The 23,155-nt window shown below is 49.8% G+C and overlaps 9 protein-coding genes across 9 annotated transcripts; 4 read left to right on the forward strand and 5 right to left on the reverse strand.

Moving 5' to 3' along the window:
• Nucleotides 1–964: 964 nt before the first annotated feature.
• Nucleotides 965–4,315, reverse strand: APUU_70642A (MDM20/NAA25 family protein; the record flags this gene model as incomplete). The annotated part of the gene is made up of 8 exons (XM_041695537.1): nucleotides 965–1,717; nucleotides 1,768–1,880; nucleotides 1,943–2,705; nucleotides 2,758–3,034; nucleotides 3,094–3,434; nucleotides 3,520–3,696; nucleotides 3,775–4,050; nucleotides 4,181–4,315. 8 exons carry the CDS (start codon nucleotides 4,313–4,315, stop codon nucleotides 965–967), a joined length of 2,835 nt encoding a protein of 944 aa, XP_041561258.1.
• An 843-nt stretch (nucleotides 4,316–5,158) lies between these two features.
• On the reverse strand, nucleotides 5,159–5,877 carry COX23 (coiled-coil-helix-coiled-coil-helix domain-containing protein; the record flags this gene model as incomplete). Its single annotated transcript, XM_041695538.1, has 4 exons — nucleotides 5,159–5,206; nucleotides 5,294–5,321; nucleotides 5,470–5,577; nucleotides 5,789–5,877. The coding sequence occupies 4 exons, from the start codon at nucleotides 5,875–5,877 to the stop codon at nucleotides 5,159–5,161; spliced, it is 273 nt and encodes a 90-aa protein (XP_041561259.1).
• A 1,672-nt stretch (nucleotides 5,878–7,549) lies between these two features.
• Nucleotides 7,550–9,217, forward strand: PSH1 (uncharacterized protein; the record flags this gene model as incomplete). The annotated part of the gene is made up of 4 exons (XM_041695539.1): nucleotides 7,550–7,633; nucleotides 7,694–7,813; nucleotides 7,876–7,968; nucleotides 8,021–9,217. 4 exons carry the CDS (start codon nucleotides 7,550–7,552, stop codon nucleotides 9,215–9,217), a joined length of 1,494 nt encoding a protein of 497 aa, XP_041561260.1.
• Nucleotides 9,218–9,604: 387 nt separating this feature from the next.
• APUU_70645A (alpha/beta hydrolase) lies at nucleotides 9,605–10,903 on the reverse strand (the record flags this gene model as incomplete). The annotated part of the gene is made up of 4 exons (XM_041695540.1): nucleotides 9,605–9,894; nucleotides 9,993–10,287; nucleotides 10,428–10,790; nucleotides 10,856–10,903. 4 exons carry the CDS (start codon nucleotides 10,901–10,903, stop codon nucleotides 9,605–9,607), a joined length of 996 nt encoding a protein of 331 aa, XP_041561261.1.
• A 272-nt stretch (nucleotides 10,904–11,175) lies between these two features.
• RRP9 (ribosomal RNA-processing protein RRP9) lies at nucleotides 11,176–13,093 on the reverse strand (the record flags this gene model as incomplete). Its single annotated transcript, XM_041695541.1, has 2 exons — nucleotides 11,176–12,669; nucleotides 12,722–13,093. The coding sequence occupies 2 exons, from the start codon at nucleotides 13,091–13,093 to the stop codon at nucleotides 11,176–11,178; spliced, it is 1,866 nt and encodes a 621-aa protein (XP_041561262.1).
• A 356-nt stretch (nucleotides 13,094–13,449) lies between these two features.
• Nucleotides 13,450–14,245, forward strand: pre1 (proteasome core particle subunit beta 4; the record flags this gene model as incomplete). The annotated part of the gene is made up of 4 exons (XM_041695542.1): nucleotides 13,450–13,451; nucleotides 13,512–13,669; nucleotides 13,736–14,109; nucleotides 14,168–14,245. Coding segments are annotated over 4 exons (612 nt in total).
• Nucleotides 14,246–14,586: 341 nt separating this feature from the next.
• APUU_70648S (ubiquitin carboxyl-terminal hydrolase family protein) lies at nucleotides 14,587–16,514 on the forward strand (the record flags this gene model as incomplete). The annotated part of the gene is made up of 2 exons (XM_041695543.1): nucleotides 14,587–15,268; nucleotides 15,343–16,514. 2 exons carry the CDS (start codon nucleotides 14,587–14,589, stop codon nucleotides 16,512–16,514), a joined length of 1,854 nt encoding a protein of 617 aa, XP_041561264.1.
• A 250-nt stretch (nucleotides 16,515–16,764) lies between these two features.
• Nucleotides 16,765–19,504, reverse strand: APUU_70649A (uncharacterized protein; the record flags this gene model as incomplete). Its single annotated transcript, XM_041695544.1, has 3 exons — nucleotides 16,765–18,547; nucleotides 18,600–19,198; nucleotides 19,469–19,504. 3 exons carry the CDS (start codon nucleotides 19,502–19,504, stop codon nucleotides 16,765–16,767), a joined length of 2,418 nt encoding a protein of 805 aa, XP_041561265.1.
• Nucleotides 19,505–19,854: 350 nt separating this feature from the next.
• On the forward strand, nucleotides 19,855–22,904 carry UTP13 (U3 snoRNA-associated protein UTP13; the record flags this gene model as incomplete). Its single annotated transcript, XM_041695547.1, has 3 exons — nucleotides 19,855–20,028; nucleotides 20,077–20,104; nucleotides 20,164–22,904. The coding sequence occupies 3 exons, from the start codon at nucleotides 19,855–19,857 to the stop codon at nucleotides 22,902–22,904; spliced, it is 2,943 nt and encodes a 980-aa protein (XP_041561266.1).
• Between the last annotated feature and the right edge of the window lie 251 nt (nucleotides 22,905–23,155).

Raw genomic sequence — 23,155 nt, forward strand, 5'->3', positions numbered from 1 at the left:
AGCACCAAATATATCTCACGTCAAATGGAAACGAGCTAAGGCAAGGCTGCTCGGGAAGCCATTATCAGCGTGCGCCCGTCCGGTGTATCAGAGTCAGAAATGGCCACTGGCGGGAAACCAGTGGGCAGATGTAACGACCTAAAGAGTAAGCCCCGGGGGATCGTCATTGGAATGGCAGACCAGAGTACGTACATTGCTCACGAGCTAAGCTGCAGTGTAACCCTCCCTGACTTACACAAGTCTGAAGGTCTGAAGGTCAAGTGAAGAACGACCCGCTGTCAAATGTGATGGGCGATGATCATTTCCGGGCAATGTTGCGCATGGGTGCCAGATGGCACTTGAGAGGACTGGGACTGGGAAAGTTGGAGGCGATGCACTTGAAGCTTGGGGACCGACTCTTGCACCATCAGAAGCGGCTGGAGTGTAGATCGCAAGAATTGAGGGAGAAGTGAGAAGGCTTGACAAACAGGCTTGATTGGGTTCTGTTTGTCCTGTAGATCAAGCACCCTTGCTTGGAGTTGCGGTTCAGCATTCTTGTGCCGCAATTTCCCAGCCTCGTGGATCGTGAGAACGTGCGACTTCAGGCATGCAGGACGCCAGGATCGGAGTACGTACGAGTTGGGGTATCACAAATGCATCCGTATTTCGTTTTATTTTTGGTCATCATCGAGTTTCGCCATTCCTCATTCTTTCGGATGCATGAATAAGTACAGGGATTTGTGGCCAGTGAGGATGAGCAGGGAGGGAGAAGAAAGCTAAGGAACAAAAAGCAAACGACAACCACTCAGCACCGCACGACCGAAACCCGATCCATAGCTTAATCCATAACAGCGGTCGGCAGGTTGATCCTTGCGCATGACCAAAGGATCCTGGATTCAACTTTATGAAGATGCTTGAAAATTCAAGCCATCTCTATATATTTCTGGACCAATAAATTAGATGTCTACGGTGTATATGCCAGAAATCACAGCCTCACAGCCACCACACCACCAAGCCCTTCGTCCCAGCTTTCCATTAATTCGCCGCAGAATAACTCCAAAGCCGACGTATCAAGGGTCTTCTCAAACTCGCCGCGGAGCTGTGGGCCAAAACCACTTGTGCCACTGCCGCCAACAACCAAGTCAATCAAAGAGCCAAGCTTTCCTGACTCAGAAAGTTGTTTCTTAGCTACGAGGATATTCGTCTGGGCACTCTGGTGCACCGTGCGTCCCAAATCCAACAGTTTTTCAACTCGATCCTTGGATAGCTTGGTACCCTTGGATCCCTTCTTCGATGCTATAGAGCACAATTGAGCCAGAGCCTTGATAGAATCAAGAATGGTGAGTACACCATGGAAGAGTCGCCAAGTTGGAGCATATGGGACTTCCGGTTGTAGGATAATCGCCGTCTCCAACAATAGTGGCGAAATGTTGCTCCCGTCTGTTGCGAGAGCTTTCAACGTGGAGTTCAACCAGCTCTCCAGTTGGTCAAAACTCTTCTCGACTTGCTCAGATGTGACGGATTTTGATCCACTCAGATACACAGCCAATTGTAGCAGACTTAGGTTGGACTTCGTGCACTCGATCTCTGAAGGAGTCATTTCAGATTCGGCATCAGCTCCGATAATGGTATCAAGCTCCGGAATTTCAAGTGCGGCCGAGATTGGCTTTTGAGCGGTCATATCTTTAAGGAGCCCCAAAAGCCTGTCGGCCAACTGAGCTGACCTCACCCATTGTGCCTACGCTTGTTAATGACAATCATAGTCTACTCTCCAAGGAAATGGCATACCTGAGGCAGAGGGCCTAGACGCATCAACTGCTCGAACGTAGGCTGACCAGGTGCCTCGCAGTTCATGAACGCGTCGAAAGTACGCTGGTCAACTAATGGCGAAGGATCTCTCGCTATAGGTTGCGGTTAGCAAACACCTGATCGACACACGGGTGGAAGCGGTAGGAGTACAAACCAATCTCATCGTAACGTCCCACAGGGCTTCCACCCACAAGTCTCTGTACTCGTTTGACTTCTAAAGCCCACATTCTACGACAGATGCTCTGTTTCAGTCGCCTCTGGAGTTCGATAGTTCCCTCCACGTTCACATAACTGCCATATTCCAAGCCATTCGTACGATGTCGGGTGGATGTGACATCCGCGCTTAGGAAAAATATCATAGCCTGGACGAAGGCAGACTGCGGATTAAAATCCTTGTATTCCGCACCTTCAATCGGCGGTGCGGAGTGAGGGTGAATAGTTGCAAGGCGTGTGAAGAGGTTATGTGCAACTGTCTCAAACTGCATCTGCTTGACAGAGAGTTTGCTGAAGGTTTTCAGAGCAAGAGATCCCGCACCCAAACGGAGATAAAGTCGCACAAGGAGTAGCAATCCTTGATAGTTGTGCGGGGAATCGACGATAAGGTGCTCCAAGATTGCTGCCGCGCGGATGAGCATGATATCTGGAATCTGCTCATGCTTACTCGAAACCCAGTTACTGCTGAAGCGAAGCAGGCCCATTGCTGCAAGAACGCACAGGTCGTCACTCGGCTGGCTTTCAATGGTAGATGGAGCAGAGCTTCGGTCAGGGCGTCCCACTTCGCGATACTCTTTTAGGCAGCGAGATACAAAGTCTTCTACTTTCTCCTTAGACACATTGGCCGCGTCCGAGGACATCAGGAAGCAATATTCCAACTTTAGGGCGTTGATGACCGCAACCCCTTTGAATGGGCCAGTTGCCTTCAAGGGTGGGTTAGCAAGTATAATATTACTCCAATTGCCATTAACATACCTCATTTTGCAAAGATGCCTCGAATGCATATTTCACAAACGCCGAAATAGAATCCTTGTCCAAGGTCGGAAGGTAACTCAAAAGATCACCAAAACAGTAAATCTTGTTTTTGCTGTGATCAAAATATGACTGGCAGCCAGAAAGTAAGTCTTCCTGTTTTAATGCACCAGACTTAAAGCTGGAATGTGTTAAATCGAGCCGAGCTAGTTGTGCATTTCGGGACTTTGGCTGAGATTCAATGAACTCAGATATGAAGTTTTGTGCCTCTGAGGTCGTTCTAGAAGAAATACTATCAATCATCACGATCTATGTTGGGGCGTCATAATTGAAACTTACTCTGCGGCATTTAGCTTTTGTGTTGCGGTGACAAGCAGATGCCAAACAGCCCAGTCGTCGCGCTCCTGGATAGCCTTCTGCTCATCTTCATTGGTAGGGATAGCAAGAAGTTCTTTTGCATATAGCAAGCCCTCAGTCCACATCTCAGCCTTTTCTAAGCTGGCAAGCTTCACACCGACGAAAGACCAGTCATTCTGGACAATTTTGGACTTGATTCCAAGGTTGTCACTGTCTAGGATTTTGACAATTTCGTCATGTCGTCCTTGAGACTCATAAATTTTAACAAGTAGCAATAGCTCCTCGGCTGATTGTATAGCTCTAGGAGGGCTCAGTAACTCCTTCTGTATTGTTGGGCATAAAGATTACCATCCCGGCTCAAAGAGAGTCACGAAAAGTAGGAGACGAAAGTGGCAGGGAGCAACATACTGGATCAGACGGGACGCTTTCAGCAGCCTTAGAAACCATGCGATAAGCAAGGGTGCCGAATAGTTTGCGGTCCATTTCCGAGCTTGCTTCGTCGACTGCAAGAAGATAGCAAAGGAAGATGGCCCAGATATAGTACTTTCGCTTTTTTGGGAAGTTATTCTGCAAGGTCATAGCAGCCTATGGCACATCACCAAATAGGCATGTCAGATTCGGGGTTCTTCCCAGATATAAAGAGCATAAACCAAGCACACATACCTTCTGCGCGGACTTCCAATCATCGCCCTCAAAAGCGATATTAAACCATTTCGTCTGGATATCACGAAGTTGGGGTTTCGCTTTCGCAGCTCTCTCCCAGATATTCCTCATGGTCTCCTCATTTCCACCCATTTTTTGCAGCGTCTCATAAAGAATATCCAATGCATCGAGGTCTGTCACCGCGGGGTTCGCTTTACATAGCTGGAGGGTTTCTGTATTACCACGCTGCTGGTGGGTTTCGTCGGCGTGGCGGAAAAGAATGTTCGCTTTCCATGCCTTCAATAAAACAAAGTTAGCAATCCTGAATACCAAGTTGCTTCAGCGCAGCAATAGACTAGACTCCCAAGTAAAACAGAGATCGGAGCGGCGAAACATTGTAGAACCGCGGAGCAATAAAACGACATACTTTCAGGAATGGCGTATCCTCTCCTTTCTTGATTCTTTTTTCAATTAGCTGCAGCGCTTGCTTCAAATTCTGGGCGTCAATGGCATCCTCGATTTGCTTATTCCGCCGCTGGAATACGGCATCATTAGTCGACATTGTGAGAGCTCGGCGAGAGTTTAATATATGGATTCAGGATCGCAGGGTCTCGTATTCGGTTCGGTAGATAGCCAAAGGGTATTCGTATGCTGCGCAATCAAGCACAGCACACGGTGTGCGGGGAAGAAAGGCGATTGATGATGATGAGGGCGAAATATTTCTCTTCATTTTGGCGGTTGAAGTGGGCGGGGAAATCGCAGAAGGCGGTGATTCCCCACCAGGGCCTGCGGAGTGGGGATATACTGCTGTAACTTTCAGGAACCAAACGCCTGGGATGGTACTAATAAATATTAGGCAAAAACGGCCTTGTTTCTGTTAACAGACGACTTGTCCGTGCTGAAAATTGAGCTAGTATATCAAGATGAACTCCTTCCGTGCCTTCTACCGCACGGTGGATGTCAGATCTACAGTGGCCATTTTATACAATATCTCATTAAATAGTACTATCTGGGTCGGAATAATACATGCCACATGATAGCTAGCAATTCTGGGTAAGAAACAGGGAACTTTCGCCTGGTAATAAGCTCTAACAGTGCCGATAGCCATGCGATATACAGCCCAACAAACAATTGATCGGGGAGGGATTCTGATGTTGAAGAGGGGACATAGTAATACAGGTAGTCCGTGAGCCAACAGTCTGGGACACAGATCAGGGGAAATACATCGAAAAAATAAAAATGGCTCAAATGATCCTGGAAAACAATTATCGTACAGTGCAGCCAACCGAATCGTGAGGATAACTCAAAGAAATGAACCAAGGAATTGAAACAACACTGGCATGTTAGGTTCGAACTTGATATGGTAACAGCAGCACTTCATAATGTAACATTGGGACAAGCCCGCTCATTCCAATGCTTTCTGGTTGTCGGTCCCATGCTTCTTCTGGGTTAACTGCAGACCAGTCAGTACTATACAAATGCCCATACCCCATGCCCTGACTACTAGAGATGGAAAGTGAGATATGGCACAATAACTTACCCATTGTTTCTTGCAATCGCGATATGCTCTAGGTTCGCAGTCAGTGGAATGAAGTCAAAGATATCGAGTACACGCCTCGTTTTTCACAGCGTCTAGCGTTGCAGCCACAGGATAAACCAGGGTATCGATTGATTGTATGATTGATAAAAAAACGGACATTGCAAGGAATTACATACTGGAAGTAATCGCCACACATCGCTCTATCAAAGCCGTTGCGTTTCATGCATTTTAGACTTCGATCCGCAAAGTCCTGGCAGGGATCATAGTACTCGCTGGCGGATTTGCTGATAAGCAACAAATCAGGTCAGTGAAGGACAACCAGAATCAGAACCAGGCGGATGACGCTGAATGGACGAGCTGCGAATCTGGCGGAACAAAACGGGTCCAGTTTGGACACCTAGATCACGCAGCTACAACGCCATACCCCAGATAATCTCAATGCAGGCATCCGAAGAGCAAGCGGGAGAAACGGACGATGATGGAGAGGCAACGTACTTCGAGAACTTTCGCTCCGTGCGACCCCAGGAATTGGCGGAGGGATCGGTGGATGATGAGGCCGATTGTTGATCTGCTTGGGAGGCCATGATCTGAACTCGCTGTCCACGGGCTCTAGTCGAGAAGATAGACTGGCACGAGTCAGAATGTGTCGGGCTTGGGGAATGTTACGGGGCCGCTGGGCAAAGAATACAAGTTGATCCGATGATGGTCTAGATGCTCGAGTTGGAAAAAAGTCGGAGACGGAACCGAAGTCTTGGCGCGGAGATCTACAGCTGCAGCTACAGTGGAAAGCACCCGACTCCAGCTCTACGTACCAGCCCTGGATTGTATTCATTTACAACTTCTCACTGCTGAGGCAGTCTACTAGTGTCGCCACAGTATCACAAGACCCCATGAAATATGCTTTATCACGGAGTAATATTATATTCACAGCTACCCTTACTCGGATTCTAGAGCCCCATCTCGAGTCGTGTTGCAGTTGTATAATGCACCATGTGCACAGCCGGATGGCTTTGTTGATGCATATTCGAAATCACATTCATCGCTCGTGACAATGTTCTTCATCGTAACACGATGATGAAATCTGTTGCTGCTAGGCCACGCATACCAGAGATTAGTTAGCTGGCTGCTTACTGCGATACTGCAGTGTTTCGTTGCTTTGGCAGTGCTGGTTCGAGTATTAGTCTGCACTAGCTGCAGTGAATTCCTTCTTCACTTGTATCCCACAAGAGAACTATTTTCTGTACATCTTCTAAATGGTGATGGAAGTCATAAGGTCATTGCGCAAATGAAGCAGGAGATTTCCCAGCAGCAGGATTTAGTTACTCTCTCTCGTGATCGTAAGATTGACGGTCAGTTACCTAGTTTCAGCCCAAGGCAGAACCATCAGGGGGGGGAGCTACACAAGTACACATGAAAGAGGGGAAGCCTCTTGAAGCGGGACATCATTCTCAAGGCCGTATCGTTCTGGCCGCGCGATATAGGCTGCGAGATCTGGTTACAAGGTCGGTGCTAATGCCACGCCGAAACGCCGAGTAAGCGAGGTGATGTTAGTTACTGAATAATGTCGAGTCAAAATCCAGGCAGAATTTTGGTACTAGTAGTTTCCACGAATATGAAGAGATAGCGAGCAGTTGACGCCGTTGGAACTTCCGGCTGTTGGGGCTGGACAGTTACGGGCTATCTCCAGAGCCTGAAACGGATTGATGTATTGTAGGGAAAAGGTCAGTCAGATTCTGTCATGTATTTTTTTTCGAATAAAGTATCCGTATCTTGTGAAAATAGGAGAGATGGAAGAGCAATGAGGAAGGAAAGTCAAAAGGGTCCAGGGCCGCGGTGCTAATTAGCTTTGTCGCGCGTGTTTGGTCCGTTTGGTTCCTGCGCGCTTCCAATTCCGCCAGAAAAAGCCATGCTCACGCACGGCTGGCCGGTTGCCATCGCCTTCCTTTCGGGCCCCTCCAGTTTCTGCGCTGCGAGCCTCACGAGTCTCACGAGTGAATCCCCTAGTCCAGAGACACCCGTTGACCGCCTCTGGAATTTCCTCGTCCCAGAAACTCTCACACATCGCTCGGCGGCGATCGCTCTCCCGCGTTATGCCCGCCCTTCGTCCGATTGCTTGAACAAACAACCTACATCAGCCCTCCTCTTGCTGACCTGAAGCAAGCACCCTCGCTTCACCGAGAACTTCGAGAATAGTGTTTTCAACCTCAGTTAACTCTTCGTTCGAATACGTGCAAAACAAAAAAATCTTCGCAAAATATGTCACGGTTTACCCCTCCGACATGCGCTTTGAGCAGAGGCCCTTGTGGGACAAAGGGTGCCACTCCGCAGGATGCATCGGGGGTATGTTGCTTTGGTGATAATGTACCGGGATACGCGCTGACCGAATTCTTATGTGACTAGCTCTTCCATACGCTACAAACTCATGTTGATGACATCCGCGGTCTCATACAATGCGGGATATGTATTCGCCCACTCTACGAACCCTACACCCTTGCCTGCGGTCACACATTTTGCTATGGCGTTAGTTTTTACTTCCCCCATTAACGCTACCTAGTGACTGCGCACTAACTACTGTGCCATAGTGCCTGAGCTCATGGTTTTCTGAAGGACGGTCCAATAAAACTTGCCCTGATTGCCGAGCCCCGGTGAAATCGCAGCCCGCGCCAGCGTACCTGGTAAGTCCTCTCGGCTCTCAGTTATTTGTAGCTATGTGCTAACTATCTTCAGGTCCGTGCAGTTGTCCAGTTGTTTACCAGTCGCGCCGAACTTCTAGATAAAGGAGAAACAACAGAGCAACACAAAACACATCAGCTTGAGGAGGCGGGGAGGATAGAGGCGGACAAGCAAAACTTGGATCCAAAACAAGGAGGTCTATTCCGGGGAACATTCAACAAGGCGCGCCCTTCGCCCGCTGGGCCCATTATTGACCTTGAAGACGGCGTCGTTCGTTGTCCGCAGTGTTCCTGGGAATTGGATGAGGAGGGTTGTGTGAACTGCGGATATCGGCCCGACGATGACTCTATGTCAGGTACCGATTGGAGGAGTGACTCGGATAACTCAGAAATGACGGATGATCCATATGAAGAAGTTGATGACGAAATCGAGGATGGCTTCGGGGAACCACCAGGCTTCGACTGGACAGAGTGGTATGACGGGATGCCGTTGGGGACTCTTCCTGCTGAATTTCGCTACGTTGCTCCCCATGGTCGCAATGGCTACGGCTTAATGCCTGGCATGATACCTGGCTCATTTCCCCCCGAGTATCACTATGGTCATTCAGAATTCGATTCACACGACTCTCACGACTCTGCCCACGACGAGGATGATGATGAAGAGGACGATGACGAGGACGAGGATATGGATTCCTTTATTGATGACGATGAACCATCAGGGAATTACGCTTCAGAGTCGGACCGATCAACCATTGCTGGGCATCCTTCATACAGTAGAGCTGAGTTACACGCCATATTTAATGAGTCGCCAGGCTCGGGATATGGCACCGTCCACCCTAATACATACGACCTAAATGGGGCACCGGACAGTGAGGTCGACGATGATGATGATGGCGAAGACACGGATACGGCCGACGGCAGCGACACTGATGGTGACGACGATGACGAGAAAGAAGACGATGACGATGAAGATGACGATGAAGATGAGCCGATTCGACCTGCTGCAGCTGGCAATCGACGGCGCGTGCCAACATATCAAATATTGTCAAGTTCTTCCCCTGCTCGTGCCAATGGTGCAACTACCATAAACAGTGCAAACCTGAATTCACGCCCGCGAGCGCAACCTCCAGTAGGTTCATCCGCCAACCGCGCCATCTCTTTAGATGACGACGATGACTCGGAGGATGAAGGGCCAGTCGCCGCTACGAGGCGGGCCAGGGGTCGCGGCAATTTTCGGCCACCAGCCTTCTAACCCTGCCCGTACCCATTTTATCTCATTTTTATAACGACCTAACCGCCAACATTTTCTCACTCAGCCTTGGCCACAAAGTACGCCACTGTTGGGCAAACTCTTGCAATTTCATGACTTGATGCTTGTCGGAGTTTACAGGTGCTGGACAAATGACCTTTTCAGCGAAGTCATATTTTTGTTTTTTACGCTCGCATGTATGTACTAGAGTCGTTCTGGAATTTTTTGGGGGGGTTCTCGGTTTAAAGCTCTTCACGACGCATAAGACAGGCGGGACAATACTGGTTTCCCGATCTATACCCAGAATACCTCTAGGGAAGGATTCTACCTTAGCTGGAACAATAATATCAAAATTCAATAAATTCCCATATAACCCCACATCACCTACTACTAAGTCGAATCTTCTAAAAGAAACTTCACACCCTCAAGGAGATCCTTCTCCCATTCTTTCGAAACGGGCAAATCAGGACACATGGTCCAGAATCCATGTGGAAGGCCGGGGTATATATAATTCTTGGTTTTCACACCTTCCTCCCGCAACAGCTGCTCAAACAACAATGTCTCATCACGACGCGGGTCCCAACCGCAGACATAAACCGCAGCCCGGAGAGCCAAATCGCTATGAGATTCAAATAGAAGCGGCGAGCGACGAACGTCAGCAGGTGGAGCGCCGTATTTTTCTACAAACAGTGTTAATATTTGCAAAAAAAAAACATAACCATACTTTGAGTTAGAGTAATAAATAGCAAAAGTAAATGGAAAGGACTAGGGGCCTCACTGGCAAAATATATAATCCCCTCCTTAGTTAGCCCCGCAGACTCGGTGATCTCATCTATGCTCAGTATCCTATCGTGGTATTTCTCAGGCCGAGCATCCTCATGGCAGATTGTACCAGCTAGGAAAAGGATTCCGGTTAGTCGGTGAGAGAGTTTTCGGCGAGGGTCTGTCTCTTGCGCGATTATGTGCGCGATTCCGGCAACGAAGTTTGCGCCGGCGGAGGTCCCGCCTATGATGAAGCCGGATTTCAAGTCGATGGCCGAAGGGAGCTTGTCTTTGGCTTGTGGGGATGCGGCCTGGTAAGTAGGTTAGATTATAGGGGTTTATTTAACTGGTTAGGGTTCCTTGCTCTGGTCACCGGTACACGAATAGATCACAGGGAGGTAAAGGAAATCTAAACGAGATAGTGCAGGGCAGTCACATTTTATTAACTCACCCAGCGAACAATATCCAAGCAATCCTCAAATCCAACGGGAAATCGGTGCTCTGGTGCAAGCCGATACTCAACATTCAGCACGAGGATGGGGATTTCTGAGGCTATGCGCCTACACGAGGCATCGTCGGACTCTAAGCCACCGGAGACGAACCCCCCTCCGTGGAAATAGATGAGCAACGGCAGGGGTTTCTCGCCAGCATCGCCATCGGCAGAGGACTGCCTGTATGAACGAATGCTGATTGGATGTCCGTCACGAACTGGGACGTCGAATTCCTTGATCTCGAGACCAGGCTGAGGGGTGATTGGGAGGTGATCTCTGTTTAGCCAGAAGGTGCGGGTACCGGGTGGCAGATTGTGGGGGAACTATGGATGATGGCGATGGTTATTGAGATTCAAATAGGGTCTCTAAAGAAGAAGTGGTGATTTACATTCTCCCACTCGGGCTGTGGAGTAGTTAAATGACGGTATTCGGTCATGGTAGGTGGTGTTTAGTAGATGATAACTAGCAGCACTAAGTACAAGCAAGGCGAGAAGCGGGCTGCAGTGGATATATAACCCAAAGTTAACGATCTCGCCCAGAATACTAGCGCTTACCCCGTGTTCTTCGGCCACAGCAATTCCAGTATGAGGCCACGGCTTCAATTGCGAAGAGGAAGAGTTACCGGATGAAATCAGTGCTTTTCCAATATGCTAATGCCGCTGGGAATAGTAGAATACAGTCATCTATTGAAGGCTAGATACAAAAAGGTCAGACGGTTTCCTCCGCTTTACCAAGTTTATCAGATGAGAATGGGACTTCGAAAACCATAGCGCCATTTCGGCCCTCCGAAGTCGGCCCCTTGTGATAGTTGTTTCCATAACATTTCCAACGCCCGAACCTATGCTCTTTCCCTACGGCGACGGCGATACAAAGACCGCGCGCTTCGGGTGATGTAGTGTTCGAGTTCGATTTCGATTCAGATGGCACTTGGCTTGGTTTTGCCGTCTCTACTCGACGTTCAAAGACTGCGATGTCATTGACGACGCCCTTCACAAGAGGCTCAGCCTCTTCTTGGGGCCCGGTTAAGCTCTGTCTGTGGGATGGGTCGGCGGATGCAAGGTTTTGCTCTAGTTGCTTTGATGGGGTATCTGGACCATCTGTGGACAGGGTACCTCCGCCGACAGGTCCTAGAGGTTGAATTGTTCGCTTATCGTCTGATATCTTCCATGCCCGCACCCAACCGTCCCAACTGCCACTGAGGACAATATCTGTACCGGGAACCGTCGTCAAGGCGGTAATCCAGCGAGGAGTGGGTCTGAGATAACGCGCATTTGACTCGGCCGTCTGCCGATCAGCTTCGGGGGAATGCTCCTCCGAGGGTGGAATAGGGTCAAAACCGTGGGCTTGATGAACGGTGTAAACGGGCTTTTTCTTGTGGATAGACCATAATGAGATGGAGCCATTGTCCGAGCCGGTGACGAAGTGAGAAGGAGGCAAAGGTGCGATGCAGTCGATATTGTTCTCTTGGTAAGAGTTTTTGGCCGAGCCACCTCGGAAAATTAGCTGAGACTCTTCCACAACCTTCCAGAGTCTCGCTGTGCGGTCACGGGCTCCGACACTGATACACTGATCAATCGTCATCGCAGCCAGCGATGCGACGTTGTCTTGGTGGCCGAATAGTGTCTCAACATAAGCGTGACCAGCGGGGCTAATAGACCAGGTCTTGATGGTTCGATCGAACGAGCCAGAGAATAGTTGCTCGCCCGAACTCATAGTAGAGATGTGGCGAGCAAAGGCTAGCCCGCTGACGGAGTCGCGATGTTGTGAAAAGGTTTGCACAGGTGTCAAAGTTGCAGCATCCCAAATTATGAGCTTATTATCCTCCCCTCCGGTAGCAACAAACTTCCCTGAAGGAGATACGGCCACCGACAAAATGTTTTTGGTATGGCCCTGCTCTTCTGCGCTCTCCGCGATCTTCTGTAAACCTCTTGTAAAGCGCACTTGTTTCGGCTTCTTCCGCTGAGGTCGGGGAGGCCGCTTTGATGTCGACTCTGCCCCGTTTGCTGTAGAAGTGCCTTCTGCGGCGGGTGTCGCAAGCTCCCATTTGATCAAGGTCTTGTCCTTGGATACCGTATAAACATATGGCGAGTGTACGGCAATCGAAGTCGTCGTTTGCGTATCTGCTCTGAAGAACGCATGTGAGGCGGCTGGGAAGGCTAAGTCGGAAGCAATCTGACGATATACTCGTCCTTTGAATTCGTCCTGACATGACGGTCAGTCCTAAATCAGAGTAGCTGGATATTTTCGAACATACCACATCCTCTTTCAGCCTCTCTGCGATCAGATCCCGATCAATCTCTGCAGCATCGAAACCGTAATCGTCTACCTCATCCCGAACGTTGTCTAGGTATCGCTCCGCTAATTTCATTCTTCGATCTGCGGCCGTTTCTCCCTCATCTGAGTCCGAGCCACTCTCCTCTTCTGAGGCGGCCGATGCCACGCTCTCCGCATCCTCGTCCAGGTCGCTTCCAGAGATTGACTCGTCCCGTTCCGTAGTTTTCTTTCCGCTCTTCTTGCGCACATCTCCATCCGCATCGACACCCCGTTTCTTTGACGCCGGGGCTCCAGCGCGGTCCTCTCTCTTGCGTTTCCGCTGGGAAGCGGGTAATGTGAAAAACGACGACATCGAGGGAGGAGTGTCAATTGAAGATGAACCAGCAGGGGCGTTCTTCAATCGAGATAGTTGACTCCGGCGATCCTACTATTTCATAGATATTTTCCCGCGCATTTTCGACTTTTTTTTCTGCCAGTGGTCCGTGCAGGCGGCGTGGTGGTTACGCTGAGTCAGCCCAACAGCTCTCCGCCTCAGGTGCGGAAGCTGGAACAACAGCTCCAGGCAGTCAAAGCTCCGCGCGGCCAGTGATAGACAGTAAACGCCTGGCATCAATCTCCTGCTTATTTTCTCCTCCCTCCACCTGAGCCTCGCATCCTTGTTCCAATTACCATCGTTTCGCCGAGAAATTCGAGAATAACGTCGTCACTATGTATGCTTCAACCTCTGACCCATAGCTAGACACTAGTGACGCTGACCGACTCTGCCATAGGGAGGTTCTACTCGGTATCACAGGCAAAGACTTTGTCCTTCTGGCAGCATCGAAGGCTGCTATGAGAGGCCCTACCATCCTCAAGGCTACAGATGACAAGACAAAGCAACTAAACGAGCACACGCTTGTCGCTTTCTCCGGCGAGTCGGGAGACACCAGTTCGTGACACCAATATCGTAAACAAAGCTTCAATACCATGAGACTAACTTGGTATTTCAAAACAGTCCAATTTGCCGAATACGTTCATGCCAATGTCCAGCTATACACAATGCGAAACGATACCGAGCTGTCCCCGAATGCGGTCGCTAATTTCGTTCGAGGAGAGCTAGCACGCAGTCTACGATCGCGGAGCCCCTACACAGTCAACCTCCTTCTCGGTGGAGTTGACCCTATTTCTCAGAAACCACACCTATACTGGATTGATTACCTCGCTTCTTTGGCGCCTGTCCCGTACGCTGCCCACGGTTACGCCCAGTACTACTGTCTATCAACGCTTGACAAACATCATCATCCCGACATTACCCTGGAACAAGGAATGAAGCTCCTAGAAATGTGCACAGATGAGTTGAAGCGCCGGCTGCCAATCGACTACAAGGGGGTATGTTGCCCATTTACTCTTGGTCTAGACCCCGAACAGAATGGCTAACGATGTGCAGGTTCTGGTTAAAGTAGTGACTAAGGATGGCGTGAAGGAAGTAGACTTCGACAATAACCGAATTGTCACAAGTGCTTAATGTATGATAACAAGCATTTTATGTTCTCCGGCTTCGTTTCCGATATAATGGGCCATGGGATTTCTGGAATGATCGATTGCATTTGCTCCCGGTGTAGTCTCTGCCTATGATGGCTGATAGGTAGAAATTAAATGAAATGACATGACATGAATTTCCAAAGTTATCCTCGAATGTTAAGTTGCTGATTCTCAACCCTGAAATCCGCTGTTGAGTTCATGATGCAAGTTGAAGCCGGATGTTTGTCATGTTTGCATCCATTCTTTATTCCATCGCGTGAAGTGAGGATTTCCAAAAGCCCGCTGCTCCTCCCGCCTTCCATTTGCCATTCCCGCACACGAATTATGATGACCAAACGACAGGCCGAGCTGTCGTTAGAGCAAGAGGCTACTGCCGGGTCTCCGGCCTCCAAAAGGGCCCGCGTGGAGGACGATAACCTACCAGAAAGTGACCCGCGTCATGGAGCACTACCTTTGCGCCGAGCTAATGGGCAGGAGATGGAGAAGCATGAGCGCCAGGGGCAAGATATCCTTGCAGCTGCGGACCAAGAGGAAGAGGAACTTGAAGAAGCAGCACAGATAGATGATGAGGGAGACGAAGATGATGAGGACGATAACCGGCCTGCGATCGTGGCACCTCAACGGCAAACAGCCCCGATGGAAGGATACGGCGACCTTTATCTAGATACCATTAATCGACGAATTCTCGACTTCGATTTCGAGAAATTGTGCTCCGTCAGTTTGTCAAATATCAATGTGTACGCTTGTCTTGTGTGCGGGAAATACTTCCAAGGCAGAGGGCCGAAATCCCACGCCTACTTTCACGCCCTGGAAATTTCACACCATGTTTTCGTCAATATGGGAACGAAGAAAGTATACGTCTTACCCGAGGGATACGAAGTGAAGAATAAAAGCTTGGATGATATCAAATACGTGGTCGACCCATATTACACCAAGGATGAAGTGGCCAAGCTGGACAAAGAGGTCACAGATGCGTTCGATCTTTCGGGGAAACGCTATCGACCAGGTGAATATAACTTCCCCGTTTATTTGCACTCTTTGGGGAGGAAGGAGCCCGTTTTGGCTAATAATGCTCTCTAGGTTTTGTTGGTATGAACAACATCAAAGCGAATGACTACTTAAACGTTGTGGCCCAAGCCCTCGCCCATGTTCTTCCAATTCGCAACTACTTTCTCCTCCACGAGTTTCCACAACCTGGTACACCCCAACTGGTTTTGCGTTTTGGCACTCTGGTGCGCAAGCTTTGGAATCCTAAGGCGTTCCGCTCTCACGTATCACCGCACGAACTTTTACAGGAAATTGCTTTGCGATCATCAAAACGATTTACCCTCACTAATCAGTCAGACCCTGTGGAGTTCTTATCTTGGTTCCTAAACAACCTACACCTTGCGCTTGGGGGCTCCCGAAAGCCATCAAAAACCCCGACCAGTGTGGTTCACGCAGCTTTCCAAGGCCATCTACGAATCGAAAGTCAAGCGATCACAGCGCATTCAGACACACAGAATGCTCGATTGGTTTTCACCGAATCAGGCACCATAAACAACCAAACGACTCCTTTTTTAATCCTAACTCTAGACCTGCCTCCGACTCCCCTCTTTCAATCTGCAAACAGGGAATCCATCATTCCTCAAGTACCCCTAACCACCTTACTAAACAAGTATAACGGAATTGCCGCATCCGAGAAACTCGACCACCGAGTCCGCCATCGCCTTCTCCACCCGCTCCCTCCCTACCTCATGTTCCACATCAAACGCTTCAGCAAAAACAGATTCGTCTCCGAACGGAATCCAACTATTGTCACTTTCCCCTCCCCACGCTCGCTGGATATGTCGCCATATGTAGAGCCCAACCCCGATGTCTGGCCTCCCGGTGAACCCATCCTTTATGACCTTGTAGCAAACATCATCCTCGACCCGACCATCAGCGCCCCCGGTGGAACGGAGGACGCCGCAGAAAAGGGCGTTAACGCAGCATCAGGAGGAGCATCCTCTAGCGGTGCCGGTGCCGGTACCGAGAAGGTCTCATGGCTCGTTCAGCTCAATGACAAGGCAACGGCAGCAGAGAACACAAGGGTTCAAAGCGAACAAAATACCGGTGAACAGCGAGGGTCCGAGTGGCTAGAGATCCAGGATTTGTTTGTGAAGCATGCTGAGAGCGAGACCTTGTTCACGAAAGAAGGATACCTTATGGTTTGGGAGCGAAGAAAGGTTCCTGGAATGAGTAGTCGCAAGGGAAAGGCGGCGGCAAGATGATTGTTTGGCATACAGCGCATCCAGGACTGGGTACCTTAAGTGTATAATTAGGTATGATTTGTGATGATATAGTCTCTGGAGAGTAACTACCTACCATACTAAAACTGGTCTATGCTATTTTTTTGAGTATCAAGATCATTATTATATGCATTGTAATACTATTTACGTGATCGGGCGTTAATAAGCTATTTAAATAGGGATCTGTTATCTGACCGTTCGCGGGGTTAACGGTTAGATATGCAAACCCAATCTATAGCGCACCCCACCGACACCACCTTCTTCCAATCCGTATAGCGGACCCCGATATAATTCCCCAAACGGAAGCGTTTACAGCAGCTTGAATTCCCATCATGAGGGCCAGTTTGCCTATGTACGCGAGTTTATCAGACCGGGTGGCCCCGCCGCCCCAAGCCCTCACAGGGTAAACATCGGATCGGATCGCGGCAGCGGTACCCTTGGAGGAAAGATAAGATTTGGCTAGGGATCGGAGGTAGAAAGTCTCGACTGGAGCAAAAAGAGCCGTCGTGATCATAGATGCGAGATGAGACGCCAACGAATCCACAGGAAGAGCGGAAAGAATAGTCACTCTATGGGCCGATACAGAGGGAGTGATGGTTGTGGTTCCCGCAGCTGAGTTTTGTCTGACCATGGGGTCGGCCAAGTGAGGCAGGATTCCAGATTCAGCGTCGGCATCATCGTCGGCATCATCTTGATCAAGTTGTGGCTCGGAAGCTTGATTAGTGGTGTCGTCGAGGGGTGGTTCTTCTACTACATCCGGGAGAATATTGACGGGGTCCGAAAAGATTGGACCAGCGCTCGAGTTATTTGGGTTTTGGTCTCCTGTTACCCCGAGCAGTTGGCCATCTGAGGTTGACGTGGTCGCCATGTCCCCGGGGTTGGGGGACACCGCTGCAGTCATATTGGAAAGGGCATCGCTATCTGTAGCTTCCGCACCAAGTATCGTGGTTATGTCCTGGCTGGATAAGAACGTGTCAAGGATCTCAGAGATCGAACGACGGCTAGGTTGTCTATCATCTGAATTTTGTAGACCAGCGTCGGCGTCAGTTGTCGCATTCCGGCTCTGTGCATGGCGGCTTTCCAGCTCCAGCTGCATGGCAATGACATCCGAGTCCTGGATCAACTGTGCGCGGACTCGAGGCGAGGACTGTGAGGATTCAGGAGACGGAGATCGAGACAAAAGCGTATCTGAACGGGACTGACGTCGGTTTTCATTAGGAACGTTACCCCCATTTTGTTGAGCGTCTGGGTCTGGCGAAGTCGTACGGGTAGAAAGGGTGAGGTTCCTCGCACGCCTTAATAGATCCATATTATCCGCGTCACGGGCCCGATTCTCTCCATTTGATAACCCACTTTCGCCGCTTTCAGAACGCGCATCGGTTTCAGAAGCTGGCATGGGTTGATCAGGAGGATTCGACTCTGCGCTCCTGTGTCGCTGATGCTCCGGAGCCGGGGGTAAATTTGCTGCGCCGCTCTGCGCCTGGCGAGTCTCAGGTTCCTGATCAAGTTCTGTCACTTGAGCAACTGAAGCCCTTCGTCGCCTGAAGGTAAGTTTAGAAGACAGCCATTGCCGGAAAGCACCCATCTCGTATGATATATCATCGATGAGCGAAAGATTGCTGCGCTGTGTCTCTTCCACAGCTCGGCGCCCGAGCGTCGGAACCATCCAATCAATGAGATCATTATCGAAAGCCACCTTGACGGAGAGATCATCCGTGAGTATAGGTTTTGGTAATCGTCTGCGGATCAACCTATAAAGGCGGACTTCGATCACGGGTCGCAAGTAGACATAGATATAGAAAAGAGATGGAGCCTTCATGATGTCAAAGAAATAGCTCCCTAGGGAGACGAATGACAGGTCTGGAGGAGGGCCTGGAAGCAGCATTGAAGCGAATTCGCCGAACGGCATGAAGTGTGCAATACCTGGCACTGATGTAGGGGGGATTAGATGAAGAGACTGTAATAAAGAGTACATGTAAGTCTGCATTGCGAGCACAAGAAGGGCTCCTCGAGTCCTATAACAAGAGTCAATTTTGGCCTTTCTCATAACTAAGGTGGCCTACTTACGCAGAATGGAGAATTGTAAACGAGGCTCGCACAAGCTTCGAACCGGTATCATTGTCGGGAAAGTAGTTTTGTATTGTTGAAATCAACCGCTCTAGAGGGTGATGTCGACATATAGATATACATGTCGACATGGCCCATGCAGGGATTCCAGCAAAATGAAACCCAAGGATCCCAAGAGACGCACGTTCGTGGCTTATGATTTGTGTAAGAGGGACATGAGCATAGCTTTTAAATGTCTGTATGCGGCCTGTGAGGGATGTGGTCCACCACGAGCCCAGGAAAACCGAAATTTGATCGAGTGTCACCATGATCAACCCGTAGTCATTCTCGGCGACAATTGCGTCCACCTTTTCCTGCTCGTTGGGCCCGCGATTTGTATCCTCACTTACGACAATTCCCATTGTCGAAAGTATGTCATTTTTGGCTCTCCTGAGCTCTTTTCCAAATGACTTGGACTCCGGGTTAACCGGGTGGCCCCTTTCATCGTAGTGCTGGGCATATCCGTCCGCGTGGATTGGTGAGATTCTCCGCTGCACCGAGTTTCCTTGCTCTGATGAGGACCCAGCAGGAAGCTCCGGAGCTTCATAGGGAGACCGGCCCTTTAATGACGTTAGTTATAGTCCGAAAGACATTTTGAGAATCAAGAATCTGATAACAATGGGATCTATCGAAATCGAAAAGCGATGGGGAATAGAGAGATACAGAAGATAAAAGAAGCTTGATTTTAGCAGAATACACATTGTCGACATATGATCGAACAAGGGCTTATAAACAGATACTTGGCAAGACGGGTTTTGAGATGTGGTCAAGAAAGAATGGCTCCATTAAGAACAACACACGTGCGGAATAAGAGAAAGCGGAGAGCCTACCAGAGCCAGGCGATTCAAGTACGCACGTCGCCCCATCAGGCAAATCACGATTCGGGTTTCATACTAGCATATTTTCTGATATTGGACTCGAAACGAGGATAGATACGCGCAAATGATGGGGATGGTCTAGATGGCCATTGATAAGTTGATAAGGAAGCGGCTGCCGCGTTTACCTAGCGCACGGGCTCGATCGTGGCGGTTTGATGAAGTTTCAAACAGAGCAAACAGAGCAAACAGCTCTCAGAAAAAGTGATCGAAAAGTTTCCGAGCGACGAACCCAGAGAGGAATTGAACATTTACAATTACACTTATTTGGCGGTCCCTTTGCATACGGACGATGGCGCGGTAAATCGACCATTTACTAAAGATTTCCACTGCACCCCGACATGTCCAAAGCCGTTGTTAAGACGACGTTCGAGGCGTCTCGAACACTTCGTCCCATCTATACCGGAGGAAGCACCGCACTCGATGCCAGTGGCCGCCTGCTCGTCGCCTGTGTCAACGAAGATGCTCTTGTCGTCGACCTGGAGACCGGTGACCAGCTTGCCGCGCTTGAAGGAGTAAGCTTTCGTGCCACCAAAACTTTACCTCTGCTAATCCAGTTATAGGATGGGGAAATTATCACCAGCTTAACCAGTCTGTCGCACCCACACTATACCGGGCCATAATTGATGTACATACTAATATAAGATCAGTCACTCCGTCGGCTTCGCACGTTATCCTTTGTTCCCGCTCCATGTCAATGAAAATATATTCGCTGACGCCCCACGTCGAGACATCTCGTGCGCTTGAGACAAAACTTGTTCGGAGTTTGAAACCCCACACGGCGCCAGTTGTAACGACCGCAACGGATCCGACAAGCACCCTATTGGCAACAGGAGCTGCGGACGGATCAATCAAGGTCTGGGATATCCGAGGTGGCTACATCACGCACAGTTTCCATGGCCATGGTGGCGTGGTTTCAGCGTTGTGTTTCTTTCAGTCATCTGTCGCAGAGAATGAAGGTAATCCGTCGTCGAAGAAGAAGAAGAGTAAATCGAATAGGAAGTCTGGAGACGCAGGTGAGCAGGAAAATGGGGAGATTATGGACATCGATTCCGTTTCCGTTGGTGCGTTTCGACTCGCCTCTGGTAGCGAGGAGGGTAAAGTACGGATCTGGGATTTGAATAAAAGAAAGTCCATCGCGTCGCTCGATTCACACGTTTCAGTTGTGCGCAGTCTATCATATTCATCAACAGAGAATGCACTACTTTCCGCAGGTCGAGATAAGACTGCCATTGTGTGGGATATGCGAACATTCAAAACCCGGAGAATAATCCCTGTTCTTGAAAGTGCAGAAGCAGCCTCTTTTGTCGCAGAAAGCGGGTTATGCCTGGTTGGAGGAGAGAATGGCAAATTACGCGTGTGGGATTGTAACAGGGGAGGAGAGGTCACGAGTGAGCAGGAAGCTGCTCCCGAATTCGAGGCTGTGATTGCGATCCACTATACCCCGGGAATGCCTTCTGCCATGACCGTCCATGCAGACCAAACAATAAGGCTTCATTCTCTTGAGCCTCTGTTAAACTTCACGCCTGGGTCCCAGCTTGATCCATTGCCTATTGTGAGGCGCATTTCGGGCAACGACGATGATATTATCGATCTTGCATATGTCGGACCTGACCGATCTATGCTTGCCTTGGCCACCAATACTGAAAGCATCCGAATCGTTTCTGTCGGGGCTTCTAAATCCCGACTATCAGCTGAGAAACAAGAGTACTTTGGAGCTGATGTCGCTCATCTAGACGGCCATGACGACATAATTATCTGCGTCGATGTGGACTGGTCCGGTCATTGGCTTGCTACAGGTGCAAAAGATAACACGGCTCGTCTATGGCGCCTTGACCCAGAGACATCCTCATATACATGTTTTGCTGTCCTAACAGGTCACGCGGAGTCTTTAGGGGCCATCAGCTTCCCACGGGACTCGCCACCACCTAATACCCCAGCATCCAACGACCCGGTGAACCATCCTCCTCCATTCGTCATCACCGGATCTCAAGATCGTACAGTTAAGCGGTGGAATACGGGAAAGCTAGGCCCTACCGATCCCGGCAGCCCTCACACACCGAAAGCGCTATTCACACGCAAAGCCCACGACAAGGATATCAACGCCTTAGATGTGAGTCCGTCGTCGGAATTGTTTGCTTCAGCGTCACAAGATCGGACCGTGAAAATCTGGTCCGCCGACGATGGATCCGTTGTGGGCGTCCTCAGGGGGCATAAGAGAGGAGTCTGGTCGGCTCGTTTCTCTCCCAAGGGCACTCCAATCCTCAGCGCGGATGCTAAAAGCAGCACCAACAGGGGTATGATCCTGACTGGATCAGGAGATAAAACCGTAAAACTCTGGAGCTTGTCAGATTACAGTTGTCTCCTTACGTTTGAAGGTCACACCAACAGCGTGCTCAAAGTGCTATGGCTCCCGCCACCTGATATGTCTAGCAAAACCGACGAGGAAGACGAGGATACAACAATGACAAACGCCGCCACCGCCGTGCCGCTGAAGCCTCTGGTTGCCTCTGCAGCTGCAGACGGGCTGGTAAAGGTCTGGTCCCCCTACACAGGCGAGCTAGAGACAACCCTCGATAACCACACGGACCGAGTCTGGGCGCTAGCAAGCCCTACACCGTCCGGTTCACGCGCCGATGCCAAATTGTCGTCTAGCAGGTTTTCCTCCCCCTATGCCATCGCATCCGGCTCCGCAGACTCAACGGTCACGTTCTGGACCGACACAACGTCAGCCACTTATACCGCTGCGGTCAACGCGAATTCGGCCCGCATCGAGCAAGACCAACAATTACAGAACTACATCGTAGCAGGTGCCTACCGTGAGGCCATCACACTTGCCCTCCAACTCAACCACCCCGGGCGTCTCCTCTCGCTCTTCAACGCCGCCGTCGACACCGCGGATGACCCCAATTCGAGTGAAATTCCGAAAGAAGACCGCGCAAACAGCCTGACGGGGAACCCCTCCATCGATGAAGTACTCCAAACTTTGGATCCTACAAACCTTTACACCCTCCTCCTTCGCCTCCGTGATTGGAACACCAACGCGCGCCACTCCAAGATTGCTCAACGCATCCTGTTTGCTTTGTTCCGATCCTACCCCGCCTCAACGTTCATTGAGCTTGCTTCTTCGAGTATGGTAAAGCGGAGTGCTGATGGCCGCGCAGCAGCTGCCATGAAGGATATCCTGGCAGCCCTTGCTTCATACACGGAGCGGCATTATCGTCGCGTTGAGGATCTTGAAGATGAGAGTCACCTTGTTGAATGGATTTTGGGAGAGATGGATGGTGGTGTTGGTCTTAGTGCGCTTGGTGCTCCTACACAACAGGATATGAACGGGGTTGTCGGTGACGAGGCTGGTCACGAGAAGGATGTGGTCATGCTAGGAGCATAAAATAATGATTTGTTAGTTGGATGAACAATATCAATACGGGCGTCATGTACGACTAGACATATTTTTCGTTCTTGCTGTCGTTTTCATTGGATTGACACGGTATATACCTATGGGTGTTTGTCAGAGGAGTACATATCATCATTGCATTTACATAAAAGGTCTATGAAAAGTTTTGTTTCCAGGTCTTACAACGAGCAGCTGAGGATTATAGCCGTCAACGCGTATAATGTACGTAAAGGGAGACGTAAGAT

Source organism: Aspergillus puulaauensis, chromosome 7, assembly GCF_016861865.1.
Source record: "Aspergillus puulaauensis MK2 DNA, chromosome 7, nearly complete sequence".
Lineage (NCBI taxonomy): Eukaryota > Fungi > Ascomycota > Eurotiomycetes > Eurotiales > Aspergillaceae > Aspergillus > Aspergillus puulaauensis.